The following is a 16,716-nucleotide window of genomic DNA, read 5'->3' on the forward strand; positions in this document are numbered from 1 at the left end:
CCTCCCCCCACTTAGATTTCTAATTCTATTACTACTAAATTCACCTTTTAGATAATCGGTTCTCAATTCTTTGAGAAGAGAGAAGTCTTTCTTGCACTACAGACTTCTTCAGGAAACAGTCGAAACTTCTCGTGTTTCTATGTCACACGTGGCACCACCCGGAGAACATTTTGCTATCGTGACTTCTTCTTTCTATGTCTAGTGCTCTCACTACTGCACATGGATCAGAGCTGCTTCTAGGGTTTTTCCCTTTAAGGATACTTTGTCTAGTTCTAAAAAGAGCACAGTCTTTCTCTTTTTGGGACACTTGTCTCTCCCAAATTTCACCCCCTGGGGCTGAGGGGTCTCTTGAACAGAGATCATCTTTTTCTTCTTCTTTTTCGAAACGGAGGGTACTACTACTACTTTCTTTACTTGTCGTCTCTGTTCACACTCTTCTACATCACTGTACTCTCTTGGTTTTGAGCTATCGCTTCTCCTTAGAATGTAGTCTCTGTGTCACAGGAACACAAGGGGGTCTTGCTGTGGCTATACAAGAAAAGTCTAGCTAAAGGCTACTCTATTATCTCTTCTTACTTAGGATTCTTCTTAACATCTTCTCAATCTCATCAACTTCAGGAGGAATCAGCATTTGCAAGGTTTCCATCCTCCCCAGAAGGGTTAAAAGTCTCAGGCTCTGCCGGTTTGTTTCATGAACTCTCACGCTTGGCTGCTTTGCTGGGCACCCCCCCCTTCTCTTTTACGCTGGCCGCTATCACCGGCACCGGCTCTGTCTCTCTCTCTCTCTCTCCGGGGAGGGGGGGGGGAAATGGAGGATGGCTGCTTGAAGTCTTTGCAATGTTTTCTTCTACTCTTGGGCTTAGGCTTGGTCTACCTCTCTCTGGCCACATGGCTCCCCTCCCCCCCCCGCCCAGCTCGGCCGGGCAGGGGGGTCTGCTCACTCTCAAGCGGGACTCCAAGAGGAAGTTGTCCTGGCAGATCACAGCTTTTAACCCCTGTGTTCTCAGAGGCGTATCTATGCTCTCAGTGGACAAACCAGGTGCCAATATTAAATCTGAACACTGATTGGCTTGCCCACACCATCACAAAAACTTCATTTCCTCTTAAACCACGACAACACCGCAACAGGTTGGAAGGAATGCTAAAGATCACCTAGTTCCAATCCCTGCCATGGGCAAGGATGCCATTCACTAGTCCAGATTGCTCAGGCCCCCATCAAACCTGAACACAAAGGTTACTGGAAGGCCGCAGTGAGGTCCTCCAAGAGCCTTCTCTTCTCCAGGCAGAACTGCCCCAAATCTTTCCACCTCTCTTCATAGGAGAGGTGCTCAATCCCTTGGAACACCTAGTGGCTTCCTCTGGTCCTGCTCCAACAGATCCACATCACTCCTGTGCTGGGGACCCCAGAGCTGGATGCAGTGTTCCAGGTGGAGTCTCAGACAAGCGGAGCAGAGGGGAAGAACCACCTCCCTTGACCTGCTGGACATGCTGCTTCGGATGCACCCCTAGGCTGCAAGCACACATTGCTGGCTCATATCCAGCTCTTCACATACAAGAATCCCCCAGTCCCCCTTCTCAGGGCTGCTCTCTACAACTTCTCCCAGTTTGTGTTCATGTCTGGGAGTGTCCTAGAACAGGTGCTGCACCTTGCACTTGGAATTGTTGAACTTCTCATGTTCTCATGGGCCCAACTCTCAAGCTTGTCCCAGGTCCCTTTGGATGGCATCCCATCCTTCCACTGTGTCAACTGCACTGCTCAGATTTGTGTCATTGGCAAACTTGTTGAGATTGCACTCGATCCCACTGTCTGTGACATTGAGGTAAACATTGCAGAACAGTGGTCTCAAAACAGAGCCTGAAGTCATCACTCATCACCAGCCTCCACCACAACACAGAGACACTGACCACAACTCTCTGGCTGCATCCAGCCAGCCAGCTCTTTTATCCATTGAACTGTCCATCCATCAAATCCACCCATCTCCAGTTTGTAGTTAAGGATGTCATGTGGAACCATATCAAAGGCCCTACAAGAAGCAGAGACATCTGTCCATCTTCCCATACTGACCATTACCATAATTTCATCACATAAGGTCACCAGACCGGTCAGGAACAAGTCTGTCACTGCCTCAGATCAGTCACCTCAACCTTTCTTTTCTGACCTATGTACCTACAGAATGCCTTCTTGTTATTCTTCACATATGATACTCTTCACATAAGATATTCTTTGAAATCTCTACCTTTCTTCTGAAAACTTGACACAGATTAAAAGAAATAGCCATCAGATATGAATTCCACATAGGAACACACTGTCACTGTGATAAATGTGCCTAGAGAATCAGCTCTGAGATTCAAAAATGCAAGATGCAATCAAGACAACTAAATTCAGTTTTTGCCCCCAAAGTTTACTATTATCTTACACAAATATATATATAGAGTGACAGATAAATATATAAATATATAGATATTTCTTACTACATGAAATCAGATTATTTGCTGGTCTGAGTAGAAACAGTCTTCCGTTACTACTGAACTCTTCAACTACCACGGACAAGAAACACGGCCATACTTAATCTGAAGCATCTGTTAAGAGACCATCATCAGCTATTTATACCAATCCATGATACACCTCTAAATTCTCTATGCAAAATTTTGAAAATTTAGTTTACCCAGTCCTCTTGTTAAGTTTGCTACAGGACAACACTTTTTTTGTGCGGAAAGGAATCTGTTAACATTCTCCTTAATGGAAAGACAATAGATACCACAGACAATACGTGTCAGTGAAGGAATGAGCTTGCATCGGACACACGGAGCAAGACAAAAGAGAGTGGGATAAAGGTTATCTCCCTCAGAACTCAAACCACTCACTTTAAATCAGACAGACTATAGAGAATTTCCACACATAAAATCACCTTAATTACACCAAAGAGCGAGCAAAGAGTGAGCACAGATTTAAAGCATAACGAAAAAAATCCAGCTACACTTTTTCCTCCCATCAATCAAGCTGCATTATCAAAAAAGTGATGGAAGCATTATTTCCAGAGATGGGAGTGAAAGTGTCAGTTCTTTTGCATTCCCAGAACAGTGAAACTATTAGTTTTCAGGAAAAAAGGAAAAAGGTATTTTAAATGCAAGAGTCAGATAAGGGTCTCCAAGTTCTTTTAGTGTACTTCAGTGCAAATTGCTTTCATGATAGACAGGTAGCAATCCTCAAAGCAAATTAAACACACTAGCATTTTAACTATCATAATTACTCATGCATATACTAAAAAGAGTCACATCCCAGTTTTATGGCCTGTAAAGAGTGAGTCTTAAATCAGCAATGCACTCCTGGCTTCCTGGGCATCATGTCCTGCCTCATCCATGTCTGAAACAGCAGACGGAGGTTTGAACTTCATAAATACAACACTTTTAAAAAAAGATTTACAGATCCCAGAAAATACTACATTCTCCCACTGTAACAAACAAAAAGAATACCTGTATTGTCTTTCCAAGGCCCATATCATCTCCAAGAATGCACCCTCTTTTATTAGCATAGTGTCTATATAGAAACTGGGCTCCTTCCCTTTGATAATCTCGCAGGTATCTATTAATTGTATACGGGATAAAATCACCATTGTCAGATAATTTAAAAGCAACTCCAGGAGATGGAAGATTTTGGTCAGGAAAATATGGCTTTTCCAGATCACCTTCATCAAATATTAAGCTTTTCCAGGGTCCTCTACTGTTGACTTTACAAAGTTTTGTTATTAGTATTTTCCTTTCTTCAGACTCCAAGAATGATACAACAGCAAATGATTTTCCATTCTTGTCCTTTTCAAGAGAAGTTATTGTTCCTTCATGAAGTTTTCCATTTTCAAAACAAGGGGCAAGGCATTTCTCCCCAATACGCCAATGGTCTATAAAAAAACCAAACACACATAGTGATAAACTGGTCTGATGTAAAAATGGTTTCATTTCTTCACTATCAAAATAAAGGATATAAATTTAGTTTACAAAATGCATGCAACTTCATACAAACACTTTATTGAAGGTAGCACTAGAATCAAAATAGCAGTTACTGTTTACAGCTAGACATAAAATTATAGTTTGCTCTAACACCACTATTTTAGAAATAACAGAAGGTGTATAGGAAAAAAAAGGCAAAATCCAGATTCCAATGCATTAAGTTAGCACAGTAGCTTCACACAGGCAAACACAGCAGTATGTATCAAAGTGGAAAGACCCCACATCACACTGGCAATGAAAAATAATACAAGATACCTCTACTAAAAGAAAAAAACCAAGGTCTTCACTCTCCACAGTAAAAAGACCTCACAAATAATGGCTGCACACAAAGTTTTTCAAATCTCAACAGAGAGAAAAAGGGGTGTTCTTCTGAGTTTGCAGAAACTCAGAAATTTCTCATCTTCCCCTACTCAGTCATCCCAAAACAAAGGGATACATGACTCATTTCAGAACCTTTATTGTTTTTTACCTATTTGCTGGAATAAGTTTTGATACTTACAAGAAAGCCATTATCAATTACTGTGAGATGCACTTTTTTTATAGGAAGAAGTGAGCCAGGGATAATCAGAGCAAGAATTCATCATTCTATGACCAGTGGTGGTATATATTCCTGGACACATCAACCCAGACACTTTTCAGAGGTAAGGAAGAAAGTTCTGAAGGCAAGAAACTCCACCTTAGCCTATTTTAATGTCTCTGCGTAAAAACTGGAAGAAGACTGGTTCTCCTCACCAAGTTCTGAGCATCTAGAAGCATATACTTACAGGACTAATGTCAACAATCTATTAATTATATCAATGATAACCATAATTCATTTACTTAATCGTTTTAATTATATACACTTCAAGAAAACAAAAGCATCCATGTAGCCAAGCCCACTATTCTGCACCCAACACTGGCCCTAAGCTGACATGCGGGTAACAATAAAAATAGTACAACCCTACAGAACACCTTTATTCCAAAATCCTTTGGCCTCTAAAGTATCATTTTAGTTACAGAGATTTCATGGGCCACAGGTGGTTTGTCTGGTGAGCTAATAACAGCAGACTGCTCTCTTTCAAGTAGCTCCACTCCCCTTTCAACACATACAGATTCCTAGAATTTGGTGACTTCTGACTAAAAATATTGTGGGTCTGCTCTGGATACATGTCACACTTTTGCCTGATATGAACTTCAATCCAAAGAACTAAACTGATGGCCCACTAGTTCTTATACTAACAAGCTCATAAACGAAACTCTCCCCATTTTATTCACTATTCTGCAGATGTCTTTAATAATGGCCCCATCACCCTTGCTTGGAGATCAGCCCCACACCTTGTGATCTGCTACATAAGCTGCTCCAAGACCCTCAGCCATTCTTTCAGATCTTCTCAAAGACTTGAAGCTCAAATACAACTTTCTGAGGCAAAGGGTGAAGTACAGGCTGTATATTCAACAAATTATACATAACTAATCTGTAAAGTTCATGGTATTTGTACACATTTCTCATCCCAATGCAAAAAGATGAGTATATTAATGTCTTCCAGTAGCATTTAATTCTTTCTGCATCTTCATGAGAACAGGAACCAAAACTGAAAAACTGAAACCAGTTATGTACAGTACACTGTTATATATGCAAATCAAAGTTAAAATAGCAGAGCACTTCTGTAATTCCTTTTTATTTATAGTAGTGAAGGGAGATGCAACATATTCAGAAACTCTCAAGTTAAAATCATTATTTAAGACGACAGGATTTTTGTTTTTAATGAAGCTTTTACTTGAAGCTAAGAAGCTGGTTCCTCACAACTACAGTTCAGGTACAACGAAGAACAGATTACACTGGGCAATAGTACGAGTGTTACTAAACTCCAAACTTAGTGAGAAGTAGGGAAAAGAACGAGAAAAAGGCTGAGACATAAAATGGTATTAAGGACCATTGCCGCAAAAGGCCAGAAAATAATGCTGTTAAAGCCAAAGTATGAACTGCTCAGTTTAACTAGCCTGATTCACCAAGTTTTTGGCTTTTGAATTAGAACCATAATTCATGTGGACCCGTCTTTAAAACAAAGAAAATTATCTCACATGGCTTCCTGGTATGGGTATAGTACACTTGCCACCAATGATGAAAGCTGGTATTTAAGATGTTTATCTGTACTTATGCCTTTTATTACAGGTGGAAAAAATGTGCCACTGTCAACATTAACCGTAGTAAATCATAGTGGTAATGTCCTCCCGTCACGCACTAGTTCCTTTCAACCACTACTCCTCTATGAAATTATGTCGAATGCTTTTAACTAAGTGAGGGTTGACCGCTTAATTTAAAGTGCGAGGTTCCATTTTCCTTTCGGTTTTTTTTTTTTTTTTTTTTTTTTTTTTTTTTTGGTTTTTTTTTTTTTTCCAACACTCAAACAAATTACTGTAAAAACAGAATTCGAGGATATTGCAGAGTAAGACACATGGAAGACGCTTACCTGGGACACCATCATCACACATTTTAACTTTTGGCCGTGCAAAGCCCGACGGTGCCCGCGGGCGGAGGCACCTGGGGCGGACGGGCACCGGGGCGGAAGGGCACCGGCGCGCTGGGGACCCACGGCTGCCCCTCCGCCGGGCGGGCCAAGGCGGTGCGGGCGCCGAGGGAGCCCCCGGGGCGCCTCAGGCGCCGTGGCTGTGCCCGCTCTGCGCACCGCGGGCAGCCCCGGAGAGCGGCACCGGCGGAGAGCCGAGCCTGCGGCCGGGGCCGCACGTCGGCCTCGCCCCGCCCCGCCTGCCAGAGGCAGCGCCGCGCGGGTATCGCGAGAAGTGCGTTACCGTGGTGCTCCGTGCTCAGCGGCGCCGGCGGGCCGGCGGGAAATATCGCGAGATGGCCTGGCCGAGCGGCCTCCGTGGTGCCGTACTGCCCGCCATTGCCGTGTCCTCTTGTGTTCTCCTCAGGGAAAGAGGGGCTTGGGGCTCTCGGAGTGGGCCCAGCACAGAGCTGGAGTGCTGATTAGGCGCCTTGGGAGTATTTCTTTTGTGAGGGCGGGCTGAGGGAGCTGGGCCTGTTCAATGCCGGGAAGAGATGACTGAGAGGGGACCATATCAATGTGTTTAAAGACCTGAAAGGCAGGTGTCCGAGGGCGGAACCAGGTTCTTCTCAGTGGTACCGAGCAACAGGACAAGAGGCAATGGGCACAAACTGATGCACAGGGGTTCTACCTTAACATCAGGAAGAACTTTACCGTGGGCAGGTCACCATGCTCTGGAACACATTCCCCAGAGAAGTTGTGGGGTGTCCTTCACTGGAGATAATCAAGAACTGACTGGACACCATTCTGTGGAACGTGCTCAAGAATAACCCTGCTTGAACAGGGAAGTTAGGCTAGATGACCCCCTGTGGTCCCATCTAACTTTACCTGTTCTGTGACTCTGTGCAGCAGGGGGAAAGAGATCTAAAATTACTCTCTGCGAAAAAAATTGGATAGGTGAGGAAGCAGGGCAAAGAGCTAATGCAATTGAAGGCACAGCTGGCATGGTACAGAGCTGCACGGAGATGATGGGTGCTGAGAGCCAAGGATCTGACTTTTGGGAAGAGGAAAAATCAAGAAACCCTCTTGTTTACAACCATTCCACCTCCATCCATGAAAACTGCTCTGCTTTCAGGAGAGCTGAACTGTACACAGTTACATTTTGCAGATTGTGAAGGCAGTCAGTAGTAATTACCCTGTTCTTTCTGAAAAAAAATTAGGCCCCCAAGAAATCTATTCAGATTGACTCATATCTCAGTAGCAATGGAGTATTACACGACAGGTATGGCTTCCCAGATCCTTGCTATTACTTTGACATAATGCCTTCACATGTATTTAGTTGTGCTATACTAATTTCACTTCTGAAAGTTAAACACATATGTGTGAGGAGCATGTAAAATCTGCTTTTAAATCAGCTTTGATTTTTAATGCAGAAGACAACAAATTTGGAATGATTTCTCAATTCCTTTTAATTATCTTTCAGCTTATATAATTTTGGTGAATTTTTAGAAGGGATTGAACATTAGCAGTAAAATACCTGTATTCTTTCGGTATATGCCACAAAATTCCATACAATGAAGATGGATAATTAGACTACCTAATCAAAATTCTGCATCCTACAGTATTTTCAGAAGCAAGGCAAGGCAGTAGATTACAGGTCTCCATGCTGTTTCTGCTTGCAGCAAATGTCAAAAGGCTGCCTTGCCTTGTTTGCTCTAAGAGTAAAATAGACTAGTGCAGCCTAGAGCAGCATTAAGTTGCTTCTTTGCCTGCTACAAGCCAGAATTTGGTTCTAAAAGAGGTTAATGAAAGATGGGTGGTAGTTGCTCAGCCAGTTAAACTAGACTAGACTAACAGGAAAATAGCAAGCATGAAAGCACTATGTTAGTGCTATGATAGAAAATTCAGCTATGAACTATGTGAGGATTGAGCACCATATACATTGCAGGAGGTTGCACAGCAATAGAAAATAATATAGTACCAATGTTACATTGTTTTTTAAAAGTGTGTAGTCATGAATTCTTTCCAAAGGATGATGAAAGGAACTATGCCAACCACAAAAATATCTCAAAACTGAAAGGAGTGGCATGCCAGATTTTAAAATTCTCACTGAAGAAACACATTTAAACTGTACAAGACCTCAAATACCTAACAGACCTTGATCTTGAGAGCATCTTCGAAAAAAGGAACAAGAATATAGGTTCTTATTTTAAGGAAGCTTTTAAAATGTATCATGTTTGAAGATAAATATGTTTTTATTCTATAAGGTTGCACTTGATTATTATAAAACTGTTTGTGCTTAATAAGGACTCTGATGCAGGCTTGAGCTGCTGTTTTAGAATGACAAATTTGATCTTCTGACTTCACAATATAAAAAATAAGAAACATTAAATCATTTCTTAAGCACTTCAATTTCTCTGATAAAAAAAGGCAGAAAAATTCTGCATACAATTCAAGGATCCACTGTGCTTCTATGTCAGTGATGAGAGCTCAGTGATTTAGCTGGAAACAGAAACCTGAAAATCCTGATGAAGTTATTAGGATGACTCTGCCTTGCATTTAGATGCACTCTTGAAACTTTTCCATTCAGGAGGGAGAACAAAGGGGGGAAAGCACCCTTAACAGGAACAGTTGGGTGACTGTGTGCAAAGAGGTGGGGTTTTTTTGACCTTTAATGTTCTCTTGCTAGCTACAAGCAGTTTCTGTATCTTTACTTAACTTTGAAGAAGAAGCTAGAAAGCAAGCTGTCCCACTGAGATTGGGACTTTCATGCAATACCATGTTTGGAGTGGACCCATAATAAAAATGTTTCCCAAGACCAGAGAATATTTAGCTCTGTCACATATCTTTAAAAGTTTTTGAAAAATGTAAGCCCTTTCATGAATCTTTCTAGCACAAGTTAGAAGTTATTTTCTGGGATGTCAAAAATATCTCGCATTGTGTTTCATCAGGAAAAGATTTGTAAAAGATTTTGTCTTGAAAAGCTGTTGCCATTACTGAAAAGTTGAATATATCAAAACTCCATATTAAAATTTGAACTCTCTTCATATCTGACTTAGATTTCATAAGAGAAGTGTTAGGCTTAGATAACAACCAAAGCAAATGCCATAATGGGGATAAGCACTTTTTAAATATGTGCTATATCCCTGAAAGCATTTCGCATGTAACATTGTGGCCTTCCTGTTCACTCTTCTTTGACAGAGAGAGGAGACAAATTAACTGATGTACATCTAAAAAGGGCAGCTTAGTTACATTTACGGCATCCTCCACATCAGTATGTCTGAAAACAAAGCAAGACTGATTCTCAGATACACTCAGCATTTGAAAGCCTAACTAAAACCCACAGAAAGTACAGGCACCTAAAATTCTTTTAAATGCCAGTTGTTTTATTCTGTGTTAGGAGAAAAAAGAGGTGGTTCAATTAATTGGTATTAATTAAGCATGATGGCATTGAAAGTGCCACAAAGAGGAACTTCACAATGTGATATTCACCAAATTAACATGTTGGAAAGCCTTTTGTATCTTCAACAGTTTATTTGCCACAGTGTTTTAAACATTACCCATGAACAGTATTCAAGAAACTCTCAGAGTTCTTCACGAAAATGAGCCTGTCTGGGTACTCTGAATCACATCCATTAAGAACAAAGAGAAGACATTAGAGCCCTGGTGGGCAGCTGCAGGGCCACAGTTCCTCCTTGGGATCACAGAGATGTGGAAGGAGCTGAATGCCACAGTGGGCAGATGTGGGCAGGATTTAGAAAGGACAGGTCAGGACAGTAGGGAGCAGATTTGGCCCTTTATCTCAGACAGCAGCAGGGATATGTCAAGCTCTGCCTGGTGTGTAGAGACCACGAGATGTTGGAGTCCAGAATCTTGAGAGAAGGGAACAAGGCAAATCTAGTAGTAGGATCATGGCCCTGAACTTCAGGAGTTTGCTGGCTTAGGCATTAGGGGACAGCAGTATTTGTTGTTTATCTTGATTTCAGCAATGCCTTCACTGTTTTCTCCTGTAGCATCTTCAATATACAGGCTGATGAAAAATTAACTATCTAAATGAGCAATGAGGTGATTGAAAGCAGGCTGATCTTGTGGACTTGAACGAGTGTCATCAGCAGCACAAAGTCCACCTGCAGTCCCGTTACTAGTGGATTATTTTGGAGTATGATACTGAGGATATTACTGGCCATTAATGTCTTGGATGGTGGGACAGAGTGCATCCTCAGCAAGCTAACAGATGACACTCAGTCGGGAAGAGTGGTTAACAAAGCAAATACTTGTGTTCCCACGCAAGGAGGGCAGTGACATGCTGGAAAATGGGTCAGTAGTAATCTCATGAAGTTCAACAAAGTTGCACACCAGCAGTCAAATAACCCTGTGCTGCACTATAGACTGGAGGTCCACTAGTTGGAAAGCAGCTTTGCAGGAGAGGGCTTAAAGGTCCTGGTGGACATCAAATTGTCCATGAACCAGCAGTGCATCCAACAGCATGGAAGGCCAACAGTGTCTTGGGCTATGTCAGGAAGGGTGCTGCTCAGCAGCTCAAGGGAACTGAGCCTTCTGCTCTGTTCAGCCCAGGTTAGACCGCATCTGAAGTGCTGTGTACAGTTCATAGCTGCTCCAACAAAAAAGAAATTAAGACAGTGGAGAAAATCCAAGGCCATGAAGTTTAAGAGATTGTAGTTGGAATTGTGTAGCCTTGAGAAAAGTTTTGGGAGATCTTGTCTGTGCACAACCACTTGATGAGAGGTTAGTAAAAGAATACTTTTATCAATGGTCCCCACTGCAAGAGGCAGCAGGTGCAAACTGAAACAGGAAATTCCATTTAAAGATAAGGAAAAGCTTTTCAGCTATGGGAGTGGCCAAACACTGCCGCAGTTTGCTGAGAGAGGTAGAATCCACATCCTTGAAGAGAGCCAAAACTCATCTGGCCACAGGCTTGAGTGACCTGCTTGAGGTGACCCTACTTGGAGTAGGCATAGTTGGGCTAGATGTTCTCTAGGGACTTCCCCCCTTGGTCATTCTGTGAGTGAGGTGTTGTGTAAGTTAAACTGAGTTATGGCTAACTGCTTGTGCTATTATTTAAAAATTAAGAATTGTAGATACCAGGCATATTGCTTAGACAAAGTCCAGCTTGTCCTGTTGCCCAGTGCTATAAGAAATGGCACCATTTCTAGTCTACTTCTTTGTATATTTCTCATCTTATCTTCTGGTTATTCTTAATAATTTCAGGATATTCAAGTCATTCCTCTTTTGTACCCTCAATTGCAAAATAAAAACCTGAAAATGCTAACTAAGGAGGTTTGGAAATGCTGCACACTTAAACATGGGCTGATAAAATAGATAACACCTTGAGAGTTTAGCTTAGTGAGTCAGATATTCCTTGTATTGTTAACTCATTTTCCCTCAAATTATACTCTGGCTAGTCCTAAATCTTACTAACTCTTAGAAGCCAGGGTAGTATAATTCTTGTAACTGCTGCAAAGTTGTCCTTTAAAGTTTGTCTGCCAGATGATGTGTTACTCAGCTGGAATAAACCTGAGAGACTGCTTCCACAAGTGTTATGAAGTATTGATTCATTTCCTTTGAGTGTCTGGCTAAAGGGTGACTTGAGGAAAATGTCAAGTTTTGTTCTTAAATAAATATTGTATATAAATGGATCATGTCAGCAACACTCCGATTTCATGATTGCCTGGAGTGGGAACTGTATAATGAGACTTGTCAGCTCCACTGGATTTGTAGAAGGTATTTGTATAGAGCAGCTTTGAATTTTTCAGAAAAATCTGTGAACATTTGAAAGGCTCATGGACCAGTCTAAGTTATGCTCTGGGTATGGTTAAATGAAATCAGCATAATTGTTCTGCAGAGAATCTTTTATTACGTGTTACACATTTCACTTTACAAATAAAAAGTTATTTTAGAAAGGGAACATATCTTTCCATTAGGACTAGTAGTTACAGAAATACTTTATGTTTAATTACAATTGAGTTTGGTTCCTGTAATCTCTTTTTTTCTTGAGGAAAAAATAAAAGGTACTTGCTTCCTCAGGTTTAATTTCGGGGGTTTTTTTGTGGTCTGATTGACAGCAAAGCATGAAAAGAATTATTTAAAAGCAATGCCCACAGAAAGAAAGCAAAAAAGGCCCCTACTAAATGGTAGGGGTCAGATAGGGTGACATGTCAAATTATTCTCAAGAGATAAGAAAATCTTCTTTTAAACCTCCTAAGAAGATGAGATGAAAACGTGGCCTGGTGTAGGAGATTTGAACATACATCTTTCATAACTAAAATCATAAAACCTGTAATACACAGCCCTTGTAAGCAGCTATTTGACTCAATCATAAGGTCAAATGTAGCCAAAATATCTCTAATGAAAGTATAAGAAATGTGAATGCCCCCTGTAAATTGCTAGGCTGATTTGAGGATCCAGAAATAAAGAAAAACTGTATAGTGATTTTCTTAAAGATAAAACTTGTTTTCTTTTCTAACCTGTTTTATGTAGTTTACATCATTAATTTTGTGAACCATAACCTGATGAGTTATACTTTTGAGGAAACTAGCAGAGACATATGTGCAATACACACAAAGAAACATATTAGGAAGCAACTCTGGATCTCCATTAAGTATAGGACTCCCGTTTAAACACAAAAAATTATATTCCAATACTGTGAGTAGAAGTAGAATCCAGTGCTTTTTACAAGTTATTTCCTGTGTTTCTTCTTTGTGCTGTCTATATGTCTAGCAAAGTAGGGTAGCTTGATGAAGTGGCAGTTTTTAGGGGAATATTATAGCTGTGTACAAATATGCTAGAGATGTAAACTAGAGACAGGCTAAACTGGGGTCTTGTCAAACAATTCACCAGTCAGCTCCCCTAAAGCATGTAAGAATGTTACATGTTGTGTGGAAGGCAGGGATATTTTTACTGTATCCCTGAGGATATTTTTCTCTAACTCTGAAGTCATTTAACCTCTTTTAGTAGGGGAATCAGACTGCTGGTGGTGCCAGAAACCACAAATGTCTGGGACCAGTATGTCAGAGATTGTTTCTGCTGAATCAGCTCTCAATATAACAAATGTATTGTCAGTAACCTAAGCACATTTTATAATACGATGGTAACTACACTGGAGAGTATGTCTTTGATTTAGACAAATTTTCAGCCTCTGTTCAATGATTTACAAAAGTAAATGTGTTACAAAAGTATGAAACCTTTTGTGACACTGGCAAAAGATTATAATACAAGTAAAACTGCTGTAGATTTTTTTCAAGTTTTTGCTTATAAATAAAATGGAAGATAAAATAGGAGAAGTACCATTATATGAGTTCTAAAGCATCAAAGAACTTGCCAGGAAAGCTACCTAAAAAGTTATTTTAACTGAAATGAATAAAGAGGAATACATCCTATATTAAAAATTAAGTTGCCATGCATACCTTTTAATGTATAGATGTATCTTAAAATTGCTGCTAAGTATCTGATCACTCTAGTAGGTAATATCTCTGTTGTGACTATTCAAAGCAATCTGTTGGCTTGTGCGGATACATGCATATGCAGATTGTGTGTTTCTGGCCCAAAACCAGACTGAAACCCTTTCCTAGTTTGAAATTAGGCTATTCAAATGATCTGTATCAGTAATTAAAACATAATAAAACCACAAAACAGCAAACTTTACCCCTATGCCATAATAGCTAAGTCATAATGTCCAAACCAAAGAAATGTAGCCAGAAAAAAAAAGACTAAAATATACAGCATGTTATTGCTTCTGCTTTCTGCACAGGCCCACCAGGGACTTCTCACAACATTCAAGATTATTGCCAGCCTAGACCTTACCAGCCTTTCTTCAAATTCAGCTGTCTGTTGTTGTTGAACCTGGGGGCTGGTTCTCTCCGTGTGGGTCTTTGGGTAGAATGAACTATTAATGGACTGGGCTAAATGTGAAAGGAGGTCCATTGACTTTGACCAAAAAAGGATGTGGTAAAACTCCAGACCTGTGGTCTTAGGTTTAATGAACTGGAAAAAAAATAGCAGAACAAAATGTTCCCAAGAACCAGTCACTCATAACATGTCTTTTTTCTTCCTTTTCTTAAAGGTATTATACTAGCTTTGTATGTGTAGGTGTGAAGGAATAATTCTGGTTTAAGACAAATTTGTTGTAATTATGGCTTCTTTGGTATTTATCATTTAACTACTACAACTATGGAGGCATAAAAATAAATGGAGTAGAAGTTGTCACCATACATACTGTGGCAAAGAAGTCACCTTCTAAGCCAGATAGTTGAGGTTATATTTCAACTACATGATACAAAAATAATATTTGAATTCAGCTGCATTCATGTGAATGTTTTCTTAGAATACTTTAGGTAAACTGTAGGAAGATTAAAATATCTCAATTAGTATGTGACTATGTTCATTACACTTGTGTGCATATAAGGTTTATGTAACTAGTACAAACTATCACAATCAAGTAAGTTTTCTACAGAGTCTGGGGTGTTCATTTACAGCACCAAATTTGTATAAATATACCGAAGAAAAAAAATGATCCAACTTTTGCTTAATGCAAATTTTTGGATCACTACTGTCCTTTCACAACAAGGATGGAACATCAGATTCTTTTAGCTGAAGCTCCAATTATTCTCTAAACAGAAGGAGATTAGTCAGTACTTAGTTGTAGAACAAATGAGACTGTCGGTTTTTATGTCATCTCAGAAAGAAAACAGAATCCAGAAAGAATTTCACCTTGTTTCTAAGAAGCCATGTAATCTTGATTGCTTAAAAAAAAAAAGGCAAGCTACTATTAACTCTTGTAGGGTAATAGGTTGTTTTGACAATGATGTCATTATGCAGATTTATGGATGTATCTTTCAGCTTCACTCAAGGTCTAATTTGCCTCAATAACTCCCAAGGCTTGAGAATTCAAAGGCTGCTGGAACCCCTCATGAATTGCTGCTTATCCTCAAGGACATTACGGCAATTACAAAGTAACTTCCAAACACATTTATTTAAACTGCATATCCCACCTTGGAAAGAATAATCTACAACATTTACACATTTACATATACACAGAACCTTTAAATATGCAACAGATGTTTCATTTTTTGAAAAGCTCTTGTATTCATTGACAGGCCTTTGGCTAAACTGATGAATTAATTTGTTCAGGGCAGATTTCATAAGTCCTCTAATAATTCATACCCTTACACATCTTGACTTGATTTCTGAGGTCTACAGCATGTGTTTTAAATGTTTTAACCTTTACTACTTTAATCAGGTAACATTTATTTCAGGGTTGGATGATGATTGGTCATTGAAAGATACAGTTGACTAGGAAATAAAATTCAATTTGTCACTTAAACAAACCTCCACATCTGAAATAAGAAATAACCAGTCTGTATTACTGGATCTCTGAAATGCTTAGTGGTTTTGATGTCACTCTCTCTTTCAAGAATATATTGTGCTGGATTGCTAAGTATAGCTGCATGCAGTGCTCGTATGCAGAAAACACAGTTGCCATGGTTATTTATAACCAATTTCTCAGGGTGATTTTAATGTAAACCTTTGAATCTAAAATGAGATTTATTTCTATAATTTTAAGCTCTTTTTCTTTAATACTTTGAGGCTAGATACCAATTTAAACAACGACAAAATCAGTCTGGGAAACAAATTTTGCCTAAGCTGTTTGCTTTGCAGACATTTTCAACTTTGTTGCTGCCTCTGATGTAATGTACAAAATTATGTAAAATTGGGAAGGTTTTTATTGGTATGTCTGATGAAGTGCAATAAAATTTTCAAGTTAAACTGCATAAAAAAGACTTTTGTCTTCCATTGCTAGACAACTGACATAACAGCCACCCACACAATAAAATACATATTTTCTTACTACACTGGGTCATTAAAAGGTCCAGAAGTCTAAAATCACTCAGTTATTATAATATATTATATTTAGAATGTTTTTATTTCAGATGAGAACCATAAACAGTACAAATAGCCATTTTTGCCATTCATCTTCCATTATATTGATTCATAAATTGAGGTTTTGAATATTGAAGTCTGAGTACATCTGTGTTGACTGTATGTTTCTAGTCCCCATCTGTAAGAATGTGCAGAATTACGAATGTTACAACCTTATTTGAGACACTGATATTCATTCAGTAATGTTTGATGCTTTTTTACTCTTATGCATTTCTAAAAATCCTATGTTACATCAAGTACATTCTTGGTCCTGTGACAGAAACTCAGG

General features: G+C 39.7%; 2 protein-coding genes across 7 annotated transcripts in view; both read right to left on the reverse strand.

Annotated features, from left to right (window-relative positions):
- The window catches only part of LOC103822940 (DNA excision repair protein ERCC-6-like 2), a 41,780-nt gene extending 35,029 nt beyond the window's left edge, over positions 1-6,751 (reverse strand). For all 6 annotated transcript variants that reach the window (XR_007780447.1, XM_050986947.1, XM_050986946.1 and 3 more), the window contains exons 1-2: positions 6,456-6,751; positions 3,475-3,896 (exon numbers count right to left, since the gene is read on the reverse strand). Coding sequence is in view for 5 of the 6 variants with exons in the window: in XM_050986947.1 (XP_050842904.1) it covers positions 3,475-3,896; positions 6,456-6,477 (444 nt within the window). In the remaining variant the exon portion in view is untranslated. The remainder of the gene's footprint in view (positions 1-3,474; positions 3,897-6,455) is intronic.
- The window catches only part of AOPEP (aminopeptidase O (putative)), a 579,142-nt gene that overhangs the window by 78,536 nt on the left and 483,890 nt on the right, over positions 1-16,716 (reverse strand). The window lies entirely within an intron of this gene.

The sequence above is a fragment of the Serinus canaria genome, chromosome Z (genome assembly GCF_022539315.1).
Source record: "Serinus canaria isolate serCan28SL12 chromosome Z, serCan2020, whole genome shotgun sequence".
Lineage (NCBI taxonomy): Eukaryota > Metazoa > Chordata > Aves > Passeriformes > Fringillidae > Serinus > Serinus canaria.